General features: G+C 35.3%; 1 protein-coding gene across 1 annotated transcript in view; it reads left to right on the forward strand.

Annotated features, from left to right (window-relative positions):
• Positions 1-1,677: 1,677 nt before the first annotated feature.
• Positions 1,678-17,057, forward strand: part of CDC37L1 (cell division cycle 37-like 1) — a 27,636-nt gene continuing 12,256 nt past the window's right edge. The window contains exons 1-5 of the mRNA XM_012652877.1: positions 1,678-1,999; positions 5,855-6,136; positions 9,539-9,632; positions 15,424-15,539; positions 16,068-16,190. Of these exons, the coding sequence (XP_012508331.1) occupies positions 1,868-1,999; positions 5,855-6,136; positions 9,539-9,632; positions 15,424-15,539; positions 16,068-16,190 (747 nt within the window). The 5' untranslated portion in view covers positions 1,678-1,867. The remainder of the gene's footprint in view (positions 2,000-5,854; positions 6,137-9,538; positions 9,633-15,423; positions 15,540-16,067; positions 16,191-17,057) is intronic.

Raw genomic sequence — 17,057 nt, forward strand, 5'->3', positions numbered from 1 at the left:
AAATCTAAAATTAGAAGTCAGCTAGAAGGGAAAGAGACTGAGAAGTAGTGAGGTAGGAAAAAAACCAACAACAGCAACAACAACACTTAGCATTCATATAGCACTTACTTTATGCCAGACACTGTTAAAAGCACTTTGTGGCTTCATGGAAGCAAAAAGAAAAGTGTTTTCCTTTTATTTCTTCCTTTGTTTTCCCCTGTGGCTTTCGCCCATAAACTCAGAAGGTTTAGATGCAAAAGTGCTTCTCAAGTTTAATTTGTAATCACTTACTAATTATCATTTATAATATATTTCTTATATAACATATAAATAAATATATTCATATAATATAAATATTATTAAGTTATATATTCATTGGAAAATATTCAAACAGCACAATATAGGAAAGCTAAATGTGGAAAATAAAGATCCTCAGAAACTTTCCTCCCCAGCCTTACCCACCAGAGGTAATCATTAACAATTTTTTGTATACCTTCCAGAAATGTTACACACACACACACACGACTAGTCCTCACATAAATAAATCTATCTCTCTTCTCCGTCTATGTATTACATACGCACACACATATATATATCTAATTCTGCAAGTTGCTTTTTTTAACTCAATACATTCTGGAGATATTTCTATATCAGCATATTTAGATCCACTTTACTCTTTTTAGAGATCAGTAATATTCTATTTTATTAATATGCCATAACTTAAGTTCCTCTATTGATAGGCAATTAGATTTTTTTTTCTGCCACAAAAAATTCTGCCAAAACATCTTTGTAAATAAGTCTTTCGATACTGGTGCAAAAATAATTGTTGCATAATTTCCTGGTAGTGAAATTACTGAATCAAAGCACTTAAGCCTCTCATATTGTCAAATTACTCCTCCCAAAAGGTTACACAAATTACATTCTTGCATCATGTCCTCACATCAAACTTCACAAGTTTGTCAATCTAATACAGGGAAAAAATGGCGTCTCGTCGTTTTTATCTGGGTGTCTTTAATTATGAGTAGGGCAGCCTGATTGTTAAACGTGCAAATTTGGAAGTTAGACTCCCTGGGCTGTATCCTAGCTTTTCCTCTTAAAGTGTGTGACCTCGGGCGTGTTGGATCTATTTCCTCTTATCAAAAAAGGGGACAGTAAGACCACAAATTTTTAGGATTAAACAAAAGTAGGAATACAGGAAGCCCTCCCTACACGTTCGCTATTAGGATACCGATCTTAATTTTTTGAAGCCGTGCTCGCCCCAGTACTTTATCTTTCGTGTACTCCTCCAAGTTTTGCATAATTTTCTTATTGCTTGTAATTGGAAATGACAGGAAAATTAGCTCCACTTTTCAAAATCCTCCCACCCCTGTCTCAACCCCTCCTAGAACTACTGGTGTATATGTCAATGCACAGGAATGAGTTGCAGTTTAAAAACAACATGCAAAGTGGACACTTGGTTTGGGCACCTCGCGGCGGCCAGGACCCACTGTTTACAGCGTAGGGAACACTAGATAGCAAATACCTAACACTACCTAACAAATATTTCACCACGCGCCGCGCCATCTGATGCAAGTACCCAGCGCTGCAAGGCTTCAGAGAATGGAGTTTTAAACAAGAAAACAGTTCCTGACCCACCCCCTACACTGAAGCCACACGACACACTTCGCCGCCCCGCCCCGACCGGAAGTGACGCTCCCACCGACTACTTCTTCCGACGTCCGCCGGAGGCGCGGCCCAGACTAGCGTGGGGTGTGCGTCTGTGTCGAGGCTAGCAGGGGGATTCTGGGTAACGGCCCCGGCCGGCTGGGGCGGCTGGCTCCGCGCAGCGGGTTCCACTTAACGCCAAGTCCGTTGGCAGGGGCGGTTGTAGGGCTGGGGACAGCCGGACATGGAGCAACCGTGGCCGCCGCCGGGACCCTGGAGCCTGCCTCAGGCCGAGGGTGAGTCTGAGGAAGAGAGTGACTTGGACGTGTCCCCCGGTTCTCCCCGCTGCCCGCAGCTGCCGGGCGGCAGCGCCCAGGTGAGAGGGGGCCGGCGTTCTGCGGGGGGATGGAGAGGTGCTGTCGCCAAGCCCCCTGGAGTGCCGCGTCTCCGCTACCCGACCCTCTTGTGTTCCCTATTCTGTGTTCACCTCATCCGTGGGAGCCGGGGGCCTGATGCCATCTCCCTGCTATTATAACATCTTCAGTGGGGAGACAGGGTGGGTATGTATTACCCACCTCCACCTCCACGCACACCTTTTCTTTCACCTTGGCTGATTCTTCCTCACCTTTAGAAGACATTCCTCCTCCTCCCCGCTTCCTGACAGCACCCAGATTTGGGTGGCTCACGATATAACATTGACCCTTTGTCCTCTTGTGCGTGCTTTTCTCCAAGCACTTCATTCTGTTAAAGGCTCCAACATACTTGTGCACAGTTGGTAGTTAGAAACAGTGAATGATTGTAGTTCAACATCCCACTGAGTCCTCACGTCAAGATGATTTCACATGCTATTTCACCCACGTTGACATCTAAGAATATTCTGTAAACCTCGCTTTTAATGCTGCTGGCGCACACCTCTCCCATTCACGTGACCATCTTTGCCTTACTGTTTTGTTTTTAGTTTTGTTTCACGTCATTCCCCAGTAAAAACATGTAGGCACACACTTCCCTTTTCCTACAGAATTCTTCCTCGGGTTCCTGATACTACTTGTGGTTTTCAACCCAGCTTTCCTGCCTCTGAAACTTACCCAAATGCGATACACCATTTAGGATTTTTCTGGGCCCTGTCTTAGGGAATGCTTATATATTCATATCACCTTGTCCTGGTTTATCTCCTAACCTTAGTGTGTTTTGGAAGTATATTTCAGGATCACAGATTAAACAGTAATATGGTCAATGGATTATAAGCTTATATTATAAGCTTTCTAAGCTTCTTGGAAAATGGGGTTCCTCAGATCATAACAGAATTAATAGTTTTTCTCTAAACTCATTTTACTAGATATTAATGAAGATGAGTGATTTAAATCGTTTGCCAGTAAGTGTAAAATCATCAATCTTATACCCAGCTAACGGGGTTAGTTGGCTTCACACAGAGAAAAATGCTGTTTCATAACCACAGACTGCAGTTTGGTCCAGCTAGTCACTGGGAAAGTGCAAGACATTTTTTAGGAGGGCAAAATGAGAGTTGATGGGTCAGTAGTCACCCACTAATTGTGGATCACCAGTGTCATGTTTATATACAAAATGTGTTATAAGCATGTAATGTGTTACAGAGAGAGAAAATAATGAACAGCAGCTGCTGTTGTCAATTTTGAAGGCAGTTGGAGAGAAAAAAAGGTCTCAAGAATTTTAGTGTGTTGTGGTTGAATCACAAAAGTAAGCTAAGAGAAACATTGACTTTTAAAAATATTTGTATATATTTTTTTTTTACTGGTGCACTTATAAACTTGTTTAGCTGAAGGGGATTTTAGAAGTGCGTAGGCTTATCTCCTTTATTAAAAGTGATTTCCTCACTTGACCAGCCTGAAAAAAAAAAAGAAAGTGATTTCCCTGAGGCCATGTAACTAGTTAGTGGCAGAGTTAAAACTAGAAACCACGTATGACTCCTAGTGCAGTATATTTTCCCACCTACTGCACTGCCCATCCTGTGAAGTACTGTAAAACTTTGAATGAAACTAATTGGTTTTAGAATTTGCAAAGTGGTTACTAATTCTAAGTTCATATGTTTATTATAAACCTACTTATTTGTCTTGCTGGCTTTAAGACTGAAATTTTTGGATTGGAATATTTGGAAAGAAGAAAATGTGTAATGCAGCTGATAAACATTTTATAATCTTTAAAAAACAGCTTTGGTTTAATTTTATCAAATATGGGAATCTAGACATCTTAATATGTGGTGTATAATTCTGAGATCCAGTTAATATAAAGGCAGATCAGAATATAGAGATCCTTTTTGAGATTTTTTTTGATGTAAAGTTACATTGATACATTTTAATGCTAACAGTTCCTTTTTAGAATTTATGGTCGTTAAAATATAATCATATTTAATGTCTTTCTAAAACTTCAGTATGCTTACCGATTAAAATATGACCTAATATTTTATTTAACCATCTGAATACATGTTGCAATGTCTGCCCAAATGGCCAAATGTTGTCTGGGTAGTCTGGAGAATTTAAACATAAATCACTTTTAGAATTTGTTTGATTTGAGAAATGAATATTTGCTCCCACATAATTTAAAAATGCAAGATATTTCCATTTATCCATATTGCCTTTCTTGGTATATCTTTGCTGTCTTACAAAATAAGTTTTATAGCTTTGTTTTTCTCCTTTTCCTGGCCCCATTTTAAGCATAGCTAGTCTACAGTTCTTGATCCCATTCTAAGATAGCAAAAAGTAAAAATAAATATTTTACTTGGTTTGTTAAGGACATGGTCTGTAGTACCTCGGCTCCAAACTTGCTGAATGAGTAAATAAAACATCTGAATAGCAACAGTGTCCACATTTACCCTAGTAGAAATCTGAGTTTTCCTGAAGACTCAGCGAGGACGTAGAGGCCTTGCTTGCTACTTGCCTCAGCATTCTTTACCACCACCAGTCTGTTCAAAGAAGTGAATTTATTCATCTAACATTGAATTCTGGCCTCTCGAGAAGCTGATAGTTGAGTAAACAGATAAGCGTGATATTGTGTGAAAAACATTGCCTTAGAAATATGCATAACTTGGGTGGGGAGAAAATGGATAAGAAAAAACTTGGGTGATGCCAGAATATGGATGGAGATAGGAGTTACCTAGAGGAAGAAGGATTGCCAAATTGAAGAGGGGGAACATTGGTGGGGATGGGAAGAATAAACAAACAAGTAGAAGAGTAACTGGAACCGAGTCTAGAGAGATAATTGGAGATGGCATCATGAAGGCCCATGCCACAGAATTTGCACTTTATCCCGAGACCTAAATGAATAAAATGATAAGATTTGTTTTTTGGAAAGATCACTCCAGGCTAGTGGAGTGGAGAATGGCTTGGGATAAACAGGCTGTATTTGTATAATTCACATGTGGAATGATAAAGGCTTGAATAGTGATGCACTTGTGGGAACAGATTGGGGAGAAATTATTCTGAATAAGTAGTTTGAAGTTGATCTACGTTTGGCTAAGAAATTGTAAAGAATGTGCCTTCAGCTTTAGTTTTATAGAACCAAGGAATATAAGGAATTAAACACTTATCACAGTGCTTTATATGTATTAATTAAGTAAGTACTACTGCTTCTGAGTGGAACAGAGTCACCAGGGTGGATCAATTGGCACTTTTTAAAAAAATATCTTTACCTATTTTGATTAGGAATAAGTTAAAGGATAGCTGTCTGATATAATCAGTTATAAATAGGAATTTCCAATAAGAACTTCTCAGATCACCAAAGATTGGGAAAATACAGAAAGTAAATAGAAACCAAGAAATGATTAGATTACTTCTAAATAAAAGGAGGTTTTTGTAGTGAAGAACTTGAAAAACAAAACTCTAAAGGTCTTGTTTTCAGCATGTTGGATGTTGAGGTGATAAACTAGATTTAAGCTCTGTTCTCATTGTTTTGCTGGCTCAATATCATAAAGACTATAAATCTGATGTTTGTTGAGCACCAGCTTTATACACTGTGATTGTTGCCAGGCTTTTTGTTGCTGTTAGTTGTCAGGGGAGGGGCATGGATTAACAAAGAAGTTTAGAGTCTAGTTGATGAAACAAGGCCTATAATATAAAAATGTAACTGCAAGCCCAGAACACAGGATATGCTATGTACCAAAAATATTGCACAGAAATCCTTTAAATAAGAAAAATTGAACTGTGTTGCACAAATATATTCATTGCCTTCTTCATTTCTTACAAATTGTTTTTTCATCCAGATATATAGCCATGGGATTGAACTAGCTTGCCAAAAGCAGAAAGAGTTTGTGAAGAGCTCTGTGGCGTGCAAATGGAATCTTGCTGAAGCTCAGCAGAAACTTGGTAGCTTAGCACTGCATAACTCTGAGTCCTTGGATCAGGAACACGCCAAAGCACAAACAGCAGTATCAGAACTGAGGCAACGGGAAGAAGAATGGCGACAGAAAGAAGAAGCTCTAGTACAAAGAGAAAGGATGTGTCTGTGGAGTGTGGATGCCATTAGCAAGGATGTTTTTAATAAGGTATGACCTTTTATTGGGCCATAATGAAAGAAAAAAAACCGAAGTGTTTGTACAAGTGCGTATTTGGTAGCAATGTAATTGAATCCTGTAAACAGTGGTTCAATTTTGACAGTTTATGAAAATTGCTTGAAAAGTTTATGAAAGTGAAAAGTTTAAAAGCTCTTGCTCTAGAGCTATAGACTCCAGGCAGTTAATTGACCAGTCTCACCTATTCGTTTATATACATGTACTGCTGGACAAATACATATACTTAAAAAACATTGACAAAGAATTGATACTTTCAAGGATAGGAAAACATTATAAGGTATTTTCCCCCACATCTCATGTTTTGTACCCGCTACACTGGTGGTCACTGCTTTAGGGTTCCTTTAATTCAGTCACCTTATTTTATAAATGAAGAAACTGAAAAGTAAGTAGAGTGACTTGATAACACAGTGGTGGATTAATGTGAGGAAAAAACTTCTGACTGTGGAATTGAGAGATAATTTCTGACTGTGGAATTGAAAGACTAGTTAGTTGAGTATCCTTTATTAAGATGCTTTTGATGTCCATATAATAGTTTTTTCTGAAACTTACAATCTCCATTAGTAATGGACATCATTGGCCTGGTTAGCCTTTTAGAATCCCATGTTTCTCAAACTTTAGGGTTTTATACCTTTGTTTCTATTTGAAAATCAGAGTTTCTAGAGATCAATTTCCAAATGCCTGAAAAGGGTAAAAAGGCAAAGCCTAATAGGTAACTTCATGAACTAATATTTTTAATATGGAATAAAATGATATATATTGAAAAATAATAATCTATATTAAGCCTTATTTTTATAATAAGCCTTATTTTTATAATCTATATTAAGCATTTACAAATAAATCTGTGAACATACTGACAGGTGCTGATATTTTGTTGTTCATTTTTTTTTCACTACGCCAAAGTGTCTAAAGGAAACAGTTCACAGAAGCTAAAAGCTTTTAGTTTTACAACAAAGGTAGATTTTGTATATTATCCACTATTAGTGTTCTTTAGGCCTGAAACATGCACGGAGGGATAGGCCTTCAAATGTCATCATTTCTTTTAATTAACCCATGAACATCATTTAGGTGTGAATTTGGACCTGTTTTTAGCCTTTCATTATGCAAAATTTCAACATACACAAAGTAAACAGATGAACCCCGTGTTTGACATCAACAACTATCACCATTAGGCCATTTTCATTTCATTTGTACTTTCCCCTACTCCTCATCCCTGCTTGATTATTAATTTTCTGTTTAATTTTTAAGTAAGATTTACATATTTTGAGATGCACAAATCTTAAGTGTAAAATTTTAACAAATAGATATACCCGTGTAATCTACATTCCTATCGATATGGTAATGTGGAACTTCAGTCTGTAACCTCTAGGGCAATGAAATTCAGTCATTTTCTACTAATTTGTAAATGGTACCTCTTTGCATTTGTACTAAACCTAACTCTCAACCTTGGGGGATAGACTGCTCATTCTTGTCTAAATCCACTTTGACCTTATCTTTAACCACTATTTTCTAGACTTCTCAGCCTATAACCCGCTTGTTTCTGTCCTCCTGGCATCCATTCTTCCTTACCCTCTTGAGCATTGTTTGCCTTTTCCTTGACTAACTCAACTTCAACTACAGCAATCAGTAACACACACAGATAAATGTACATTACCACTAGCTCTATCAGCACTTTCTTTAATTGAGAAAAATTAAGAGTAAAACATGCTTATTGTAAAATAAATAAATTAAAAAACAATACATAAGTATGTATAATAGAAATTGAAAGGATCCCTTTACCTTCAATTCCATTTCCCAGAAATAACCTCTGTTAATAGTGAATCATATCTTTCTAGACTTTCTCTGTGCCTGTACTAATGTATATAAATTTTTCTCTTCCCCAGCAGGATCATTCTTTATCTGAATAACTAGCTATATCTGTATATGTTATGTGAAGGGGTGTGTCATCTTTAGTGTTATTTTCTGCTTTGCATTTATACCCAACACTATTTCAAATAAATTTTTTCTTCCAGAGGGAATGATCAAAGCAATGTTTGTTTTATAAAGTTAATGTCTCTTCTTTTAACACAGTAGTCACAAAAAAAATGTATTTTCATATTGTCTCTGCTTTTGTTTTTTTAAACTTGGATTCTAACATAGCCTACATTTATACCATAAATTAATTAGGACTATCTTTATGTTCCAGTCATTTGCTCAAAATCGTACATTGGTTTTGTCTGGGAGCTTGAGACTTGAGAGGACTGGTCTAGATCTGTGCTGTCCAACTGGATAGCCACTAGCCACATGTGCAATTGAGCGCTTGAAATGTGGCTAGTCCAAATTGAGATGTGCTGTAAGTGTAAAATGCACACCAGATTCCAATCACTTAGTACCAAAAAAAAGTAAAATATTTTATTAACAATATTTCGTATTGCTTACATGTTAAAATGATATGTTGGATATATTAGGTTAAATAAAATAAGTTATTGTCATCTGTTTCTTTTTACTTTTTAATGTGGCTAATATAAAACTTTAAATTACATTTGTGACTTGGATTGTATTTCTATTGGACAGTGTTGGTCTAGATGGCAGACTGTAAAGGCAGACTGTAAAAGAAAAAAATGCTTTTATTTTGAAATATATAAACTTTTGTGTGTTTCCTCTTGTAAACTGGTAGTGAGCTGGTTTGCAATTTTCATTTTTGGCAGTAATGATAACAGGGCATAAATGTGATCACAGAATGTTCTGAGAAACTGCTCTGCCAGTTTTTCTGGCTAGATAAAAACTTCATTCTTGATCTGTTTTACGACTTATTTAACTGAAAATAAGCACTTCCCAAATAGAAATTTATACTTGATTTCAAGAATCAAATTGGCCTCTCTTAAGAAAAGTTTATTAGAAATGCAACAAAGGTCTATTTTTGGTTTATGTCTTAACAAAGAGTTTATAGTAAATATACTTTATTCTCTATATACTCTGAATTTCTTAGTTTATTTACAGCAAGAACTCCAAGGATTGGGCTAGAGTTGCAAATATTTATGGGAAATGAATAATGCAAACATAAATTATGCATGTAATAGATCTTTCTGTGTATACCTTTAATCGGGAGATTCAGTTTAACAAAAAAGTTAAATAAGTTGTTTTTCTGTATGATTTCTAAGATAAACCTTTCCCACACATGTATCATTTTCAACAAAACTAATGAAACTCCCATCTAAAAAAATTTTGATTTTTTAAATAAAGAGTTTAACAGATGAATTTAATGATGTAATATCAGTATGATACCATACTATATTTTTATATTGTCTATAGAAAGGATTGCTATGCATTCAGTATCTGAGAAAGAAGATTAAATTAGAATATAAAATCTGATTTTAATTTCTAAAATTTTTTCTTAAGAGTTTTATTAATCAAGATAAAAGAAAAGAAATAGAAGATGAAGATAAATCAAAATCATTTATGCAGAAATATGAGCAAAAAATCAGACATTTTGGTAAGTCTACTATTTGAGTTTCCTTCTTTAATGTTTCATATCATATGTATGTGTGCAAAATATGGATTTATAAAATGGGAGCCAAAAAGGCAAGTGGCAAACTCCAGTTGTGTAGCTTCTTCTGGAACAGTTATATAGATCTTGTTTTAGACTTTTTTTTGGTCATAAATAAAATAAATTGACAGAGCAAACCAAATTGTAAAGAGTAGCAAAATTCAATCTATTACTATATAATACAACCCTCTAAGACAGTCTTTTTATTCCATAGCCTCTTTCCATTTCCCAACTAGTCTTTGCTTTTTTCTTTCTTCATTTTTGCTTCCTTGGTGTCTGATTATCTCATGATTAAAAGATGAGTATACATTTTTTTCAAGTTTTGGATATGATGCTATATAATTCAGGGAGATCCTCTAACTGTTATTCAGGTAAATATAGTAATAGAAATGTATATATAAAGAACTAAAAATAGTTTTTTCTCTTTGGGAAAAGGGGGAGTATGGGGGTTGATAAAAGGGAAGGTTTCCCAAAGGAGGTAGCATCTGAGCTTGATTATGAGGAACAGATAGAAGTTTTCCATGTAGCAAAAAGAGAGGCAAGGCAATAGCAACAGCATGTAGAGAGGCAGAATTAGGAAACAGCCTGGTGTGTTCTGAGAATTATAATACTGCTGGCATGAAAATGCTACTGAGAAGTGTTAGGAGTTAAGGCTTAAAGCATGTTTTTTTGATTCCAAGTAATGTGTTAATTTAATAAACATGGTTTTTATTTGTAGTATGTTCATGAACTAAATGGCATTTTGAGATCTTTTTCCTATTGGTGTTTTTTTCCCCAAAGATTTTTGAATTTCATTTATGTGTCAGTTATGTCAAGACAATGGATAATTAATTTTTTTACCTTCCTTTTATATAATTTACTAATAAAATACTCATTTTCCTCATACTTTTTAAAAAAGAAAATAGACTGTGTTTAACTCAAGAATAGTACATGAAAAAATAAACATAGACAAAGTTTTTCTGCATATTATCATTGTGGTATTATTTACAATACAAAAAAACAAATAAACAATTCTCCCTCGACAGATATTAAAATCTTTAAACAAGCAGAACCTCGAATCATAAGGATAAAAGGCGAAAATTTTGTAAATGAGTCTTATAGTATGTGAGTTGCCACTGCTACCTACAGTTCTTGCTTTCTAGAGAGCCCCGTGCTTTTCTGCTGTAGGAAAAATAGTGCCATATACTGGTTGCTCTTTCAGAATACGTACTACGTCTGATAGAATAACATCCCGCAAGATGTTTTCATCCAGCTGACACTTTATAGGGTGGTTGCTTTGGAGTCATGGGAAACCTAGTAGGTGAGAAACAGTTCCTTCACTTTTGCTGTAAACTGAGTGCCTTAGTCAAAAGCAATTTTGCATGGGAAAATTATCTGAATCTCAGAAGGTGTTTTAACCCATCTGACACTCTAACTAAGTCTTTAACAAACCATTTCATCATTTTATAAAACCTGCTGCTTCTGGGTAGTGATGTTCATGATAAGACTAGGGAATTTCACGAGCCTATAGTCTTCATTTCTTTTGCTGTAAAATGAGTTTCTGCATAAAAAAATAATGTGGCATGCTCATTTAGTAAGACCACAGATGTATTAGTGGTAGAAGCAGGGCAAGGAGGAAGGGCAATTCCATATCTAGAATGAGCTGTTCAAGTGAGGAATTACTGGTTCCTCCAAGATGAAATGGGACCCAGATAGTCAACCTGCTACTTGATGGCTGGATGGTCTCCAGTGTATCGTACCATATTGAGACTTCAGCATTGGTTTCTGCTACAGGCAAATTAGGTGTTCATTGGCTAAACTGGATTGGGATAACAGAACATCCTTGATGAGGAGAGTCTGCTGTTGAATCTGTGCATAATCTCAAACTTGTGCCACCACAACCCCTTATTTTATGATACTATGGTGCAAGTAATGAGATAGGTGAGGGAAAAGGCTGACTTGACATCCACAGGTAATTAATAAGCAATCGTTTTTCCATTGTATGTTGTGAGCTTCCAGTATACTATCTTGTAATACTAACCAGAGCCTTGCTGTCTTCAAAGCCAACCAGACCAGATAGCCACTCCCAGATTCACATTGTGCCTGTTTCTTAGTGGAAATGCACAGCTTTTCACTTTGGAGGAGATATCCTACTTGCCACAGCACATTGGATCCCCAAAAATGTTACTAAGGTAGTAGGCCCTTAAAATTTTCATGTGTTTTTCCCACTCTCTGATATGCATGTATCTTAACAAGGCATCTGGGTTACCTCCAACTTCCTGCTCACCAAGTACCATCAGTGTAGAGTAGACCAACTTGTAGACATGTGGGATGATGAGATAATCAAAATCCCTGTTGACTAAATTGTGGCACAGAATTGATAGAGACCTGAGGCAAGACAGTGAAAGTTTGATGCTGTCCCTGCTTGGTGGAATCATTTGTTTCTGATGTTGTATGCTTACTGTGATAAAGGAAGAAAGCATTACCAGAATGAGGACTACATTGATATACTCCTTTAAACATGTCTAGAATAGGAGCTGTAATTAAAGCTTCCAACTTGAGGCTTTCCAAACTTGGATTCCATTCCAGACTCTTGGAAGACATGGGCCTGGTTGTGTGGGCGACTCTGTAGGGTTATAGGGGTTTCACACCAGTACTTCTCTGTGTTCTCATGTGTATTATATTCTTCAGAGTTCTTCCTAACTTTCTCTTATGCTATCTGTTGACTGTTTTCTTGTGTTGCTTTTACCCTTATAATTAGATGGAATTTACCATCCAATGGTGAATGGTGCAGTATGTCATGGAATATTATGAAGCATTGAAATCTGATGTTTTTTTCTACATTTGTATTTAACTTATTAATTTAGTTAATTCATATTTTATAAATATAAAATATTAATTTAGAAACAAAGCCTGTTATCTCTTGAACTTCACAATAGTTATATTCAAAGTTATATGCATCTCTGACGTCACTGTCTTTGTAATCGTCAGAGCTACTTTTTGAATCATCTAACAGTTTTTCAGAGAACATCATCTTCACTTTCAGCCAAAGTTAGCTGTGATTCAGCTTTTTTTTGAGTCTGTTTAGGATGCTGTTGCTGGAAATTTTATCAAAAGCTTTAAATATCTGCACAAATAACTATGATGGGATTTTTTTCATTTGTACTGAAGACGAATATTTACAGTCTCTTCAATGTGTAATTACTTATGTATTGCTTTTTAAAAACATATCAATATCCTATTTTTGAAAACATTTAATATATAGTACTTTTGAGTATGAAATGAAATGAATGGGCAATACATGATATGATTTTAATTTTGTTTCTTTAAAAGTCATTAAAAAATACACCTGGAAGGAAATACATCAAAATATTAATAATTATCTTGTGATAGAATTACAGACTTTTGATTTCTGGATTTTTCAAATTTAAAGGGTTTATCCTAAGAATTCAAAGATGCCTTAATTCAACACTGGAAAATTCATTAATGTGATTCTCCATATTAGCAAATTGTAGTAGTTAACCACAGGACTTAGTGATCAATTTGATGTGAGAGAAATGGGAATGTCAGAGGAATTTCTAGAAAGCTTGATTGGTAACATGCAGCCTAGGAAGCATTGTAGGATGCCAGAGAAAAAAGGATGGGATTGGTTTCAAATAAAATATTTATGTATAGGAATGTAAGTAGAAATAGTTGTATGGTGGTAGATGACTGGAATAGAGACCTGGGGCTCAGGAAATATAGGAAAAATAGTCATGTATCTTTCCTCAAGGAATTCACAACCTAGCTGGGAGATTTTTAGCACATAGATAAATTAAAATGAATAGTGTACGGTGTTAAAATGTATCATTCTATAAGTATAATGCAGAGAAGAAAGGGAAATTAATAAGGGCATGTGTATTTGTTTATAAGTTTGTTTGTAAAATCCAAAATAACATCAGTAATTTCAGGTATGTTCTGTTTCATTCAGCTATTGATTCTCTTTTAAATATTTTCATAAAATTCCATACTCTTTCCACAAAGGTCTATATGGACTACCCGTAATTTAACTTCTCAATTTCATACTAATTCAATGGTGGGTTTTGTTTGTTTGTTTTTTGATGAGACAGGGTCTCACTCTGTTCCCTACCTAGAGTGCAGTGGCATTGTAGCTCACAGCAACCTCAAACTCCTGGGCTCAAGCAATCCTCCTGCCCCAGCCTTCTGAGTAGCTGGGACCATGGGTGTACACCATCACACCCAGCTGATTTTTCTATTTTTTGTAGAGGCGGGGTCTCAGTACGTTGTCCAGGCTGGTCTCAAATTCCTAGCCTCAAGCAATCCTCCCACCTCAGCCTCCCAAAGTGCTAGGATTACAGGCCTGAATCACTCACTGTGCCTGGTTTTTGATGTGCATTTTTGAAATCAAGTGCTAAGTATTCCTCAGATACAGAAAAATCCATCTTCAATCTCAAGTGTTAACTTTGTCTCAAGTATTAAATAGGTATTTAAAAAACTTGAACATTTAATGATACACTTCCTTACGGCCCTACAAATGTCACTAACCTTTTCATGTTATCTTTCCTGCAAAAGAAACTAAAATGGGTAGGATTTTGGTAAATCAGTGAGTTACAATACTGCCATGGAGAAAACAGGAGAAGCAGTGCTCTATGGAAGGTAGAAAGAGTTGAAAATATTACCTCTTCAGAAGTGTAAGAAAGCTAAAGCAAAACTGCTTCATAGGATTTACTTTGTGTTTTCAAGTGTAAAAAAAAAGGATTATGCTTTCTTTAGATCTGATCCCCCGGAGTCATTAGACTTTATACCTTGAGAAGTAGTTTTAAGTAATTTTCATAATATGCTATTTCTCAGAATTTTAAGTGACCTAATCATTGTCTCCAAAATGTTAGGGTACTAACTTTATAAAGCTTATACATCTCTATGGGAAAATGCTAAAATATTTTTTCCCCTTTTTTTAAGTGAAGAAAAATCAATCATTTATTTTCAGCTGACTCCCATGTGTTGCTGTGTCTTCTCAGTAAGACATTTGTCTTTAGTTTTGTTCTTTCTTGTGTTCTAATGTGGAATTTAATGTGTAGGAGTTCATTTTGTGTCTAGAGGAAAGGTTTACTGCCAAACTATTGAGATAGCCCTATAAAATTTCCGTGAACATCCTAACTTCCTTGGATGAGTCTAAACCTAACATTGTTATATTTAATTTATTCAGTGATAAAATTGGGCAAAGTTAAAAACTCAGTACTGTCCTGGTTTCATGATTACTGATTTTGACCAAATTTCTAATTTAGAGAAAGATGCAGATACACCTTAAATAGTATTTGAATACCTTTGACATCTTGAAACAAAATGGCAGCCATTTTAAAATATGCTTAACTAATTGTTATAAGATTCTGTTACTTTATATATAAACAGACATCAAGAGAAAATGGCTAATGACTAACTGTCTGAATTTGCCCAAGACTACTGACATTCGTAGATGTAGGACTTTTTAACTTTAATCTAGCCATTCTACTTTATCCTAATTATCTGAAATAAAACTTTCTGTGAATTTTGGAAGCTATTTCCCGTCTACTGGAAACTACTTGAAACTATTCTCCTGTTTTATTTGCTCTTTTACCGTAGAATATTACTCTGGTAATACAAATTGTATTTAAAGAGAATCATTTTAGAATACCAATAAGAGATTAATTAAGAATGGCATTTTTCCCCTACAGGAAGAAAGAAATATTTGACATTTATGGTTTAATTCTTTTTTTTATAGGTATGTTGAGTCGATGGGATGATAGTCAGAGATTTTTGTCAGACCATCCATACCTTGTATGTGAAGAAACTGCTAAATATCTTATTTTATGGTGTTTTCACCTAGAAGCTGAGCAGGTACTGTGTGAACATTGAGTTCCTGGGAACCTTAGTGGAATTCTGATTTCTTACTGTATTGGTGTTTTATTTTTTTATATTATTAATATTTTCTTTAAATGAAAGCAGGAAGGTCATTACATTTGTTTATGGATCTACTCGAGTTTAATGTGGGAATTTTTTTTTTAGTTGTTTCAGTTAGCATTTGGAAACTTTTCCAATGTGCTTTCTGTGCCACCACACCCCGTCCCATCTCTTTTATTCCCATGCACTATAATCCTTGTTCTTTTTTGACTAATTAGAAAGTCATGTTTTAAAAATCCAAACAGTAATCACAATATTAAATCAAGCCTATGGCATTGTTCTCCTTTACTTATTCTGGTCCATATGCAAATAATCAAAACTAAGATATACCCTTTATATGTACAGTATTTGATTTATAGCTAAAGAGAGTAAAATCAAAAGTATTCTAAAAATCCAAAATTTGAATCAGTATATCAAATGTATTTCTAGAGGTATTTCTTATAACTTTAATCTATTTATTTTCAGAAAGGGGCTCTAATGGAACAAATAGCACATCAAGCTGTTGTAATGCAGTTTATTATGGAAATGGCCAAAAACTGTAATGTGGATCCAAGAGGGTGTTTTCGTTTATTTTTCCAGAAAGCCAAAGTAAGTAGTTATTTGATAATGATAAATGGGAAGATGAGGCCTTAGCTGAGACCTCCTAGTTCTATACACATCAGAAGAAGCCATCCAACCAGGATGCGACAGGCTAAATTCTGTAGATTTTTAGTGAAAAGAAAATTTATATTGCTAATTTAGACTTAAAGGAGCTATATAACAGACTGTACTATAGCACATGTATGAAATTGAGACCCATTCAAATGAATGTGTGTATTCAGGAAACTTGGAGTGTTCCATCATTTATTCTTTCAATAAATACTGAGTGCCTACTAATTCAAAGCACAGCTATTTCAGATACTCAGGATGCAGTGTTGAATAATATATATACAGGATCCTCCTTGTATAGAACTCACAGTTTAATGAGAAATCAGACTTTTGTAATGAAAAAATAGGAAACCTAAAAATTCAGTAATTAAAGGAATGGTTAAAAATACCTGTGGTACATAGAATATTATGCAGCCATTAAAATTATATTTATGGAACGTTTTTAATGATCTGAGAAAATGCATGTGCTATAAATTCCAAAGAAATGATACATACAAGGTGATGTTGGCCATATTAAAGAAAAATAGATGTATCTAGAAAGATTAAGTACCACTTCACACACTCACTAGATTAGTAGTAATTTAAAAGTTGCTCCAAAAGTAGAGCAATAAGAATTCACATTCACCACTGGTAGGCGTATAAATCGGAACAACCACAATCACTTTGCAAAATTTCCTAGTAAAGTTGAACAAGTGCATACTTTACACCCAGAAATTTTCCTAGATATATACCCTAGAGAGTTGGTTCTCAATGTGTGGTTTAGGGGTCTTTAAGACCCTTTCAAGAGGCCCTCAGTCAAAACTATTT

This window comes from Propithecus coquereli, unplaced genomic scaffold, assembly GCF_000956105.1.
Source record: "Propithecus coquereli isolate 6110/MARCELLA unplaced genomic scaffold, Pcoq_1.0 Scaffold403, whole genome shotgun sequence".
Lineage (NCBI taxonomy): Eukaryota > Metazoa > Chordata > Mammalia > Primates > Indriidae > Propithecus > Propithecus coquereli.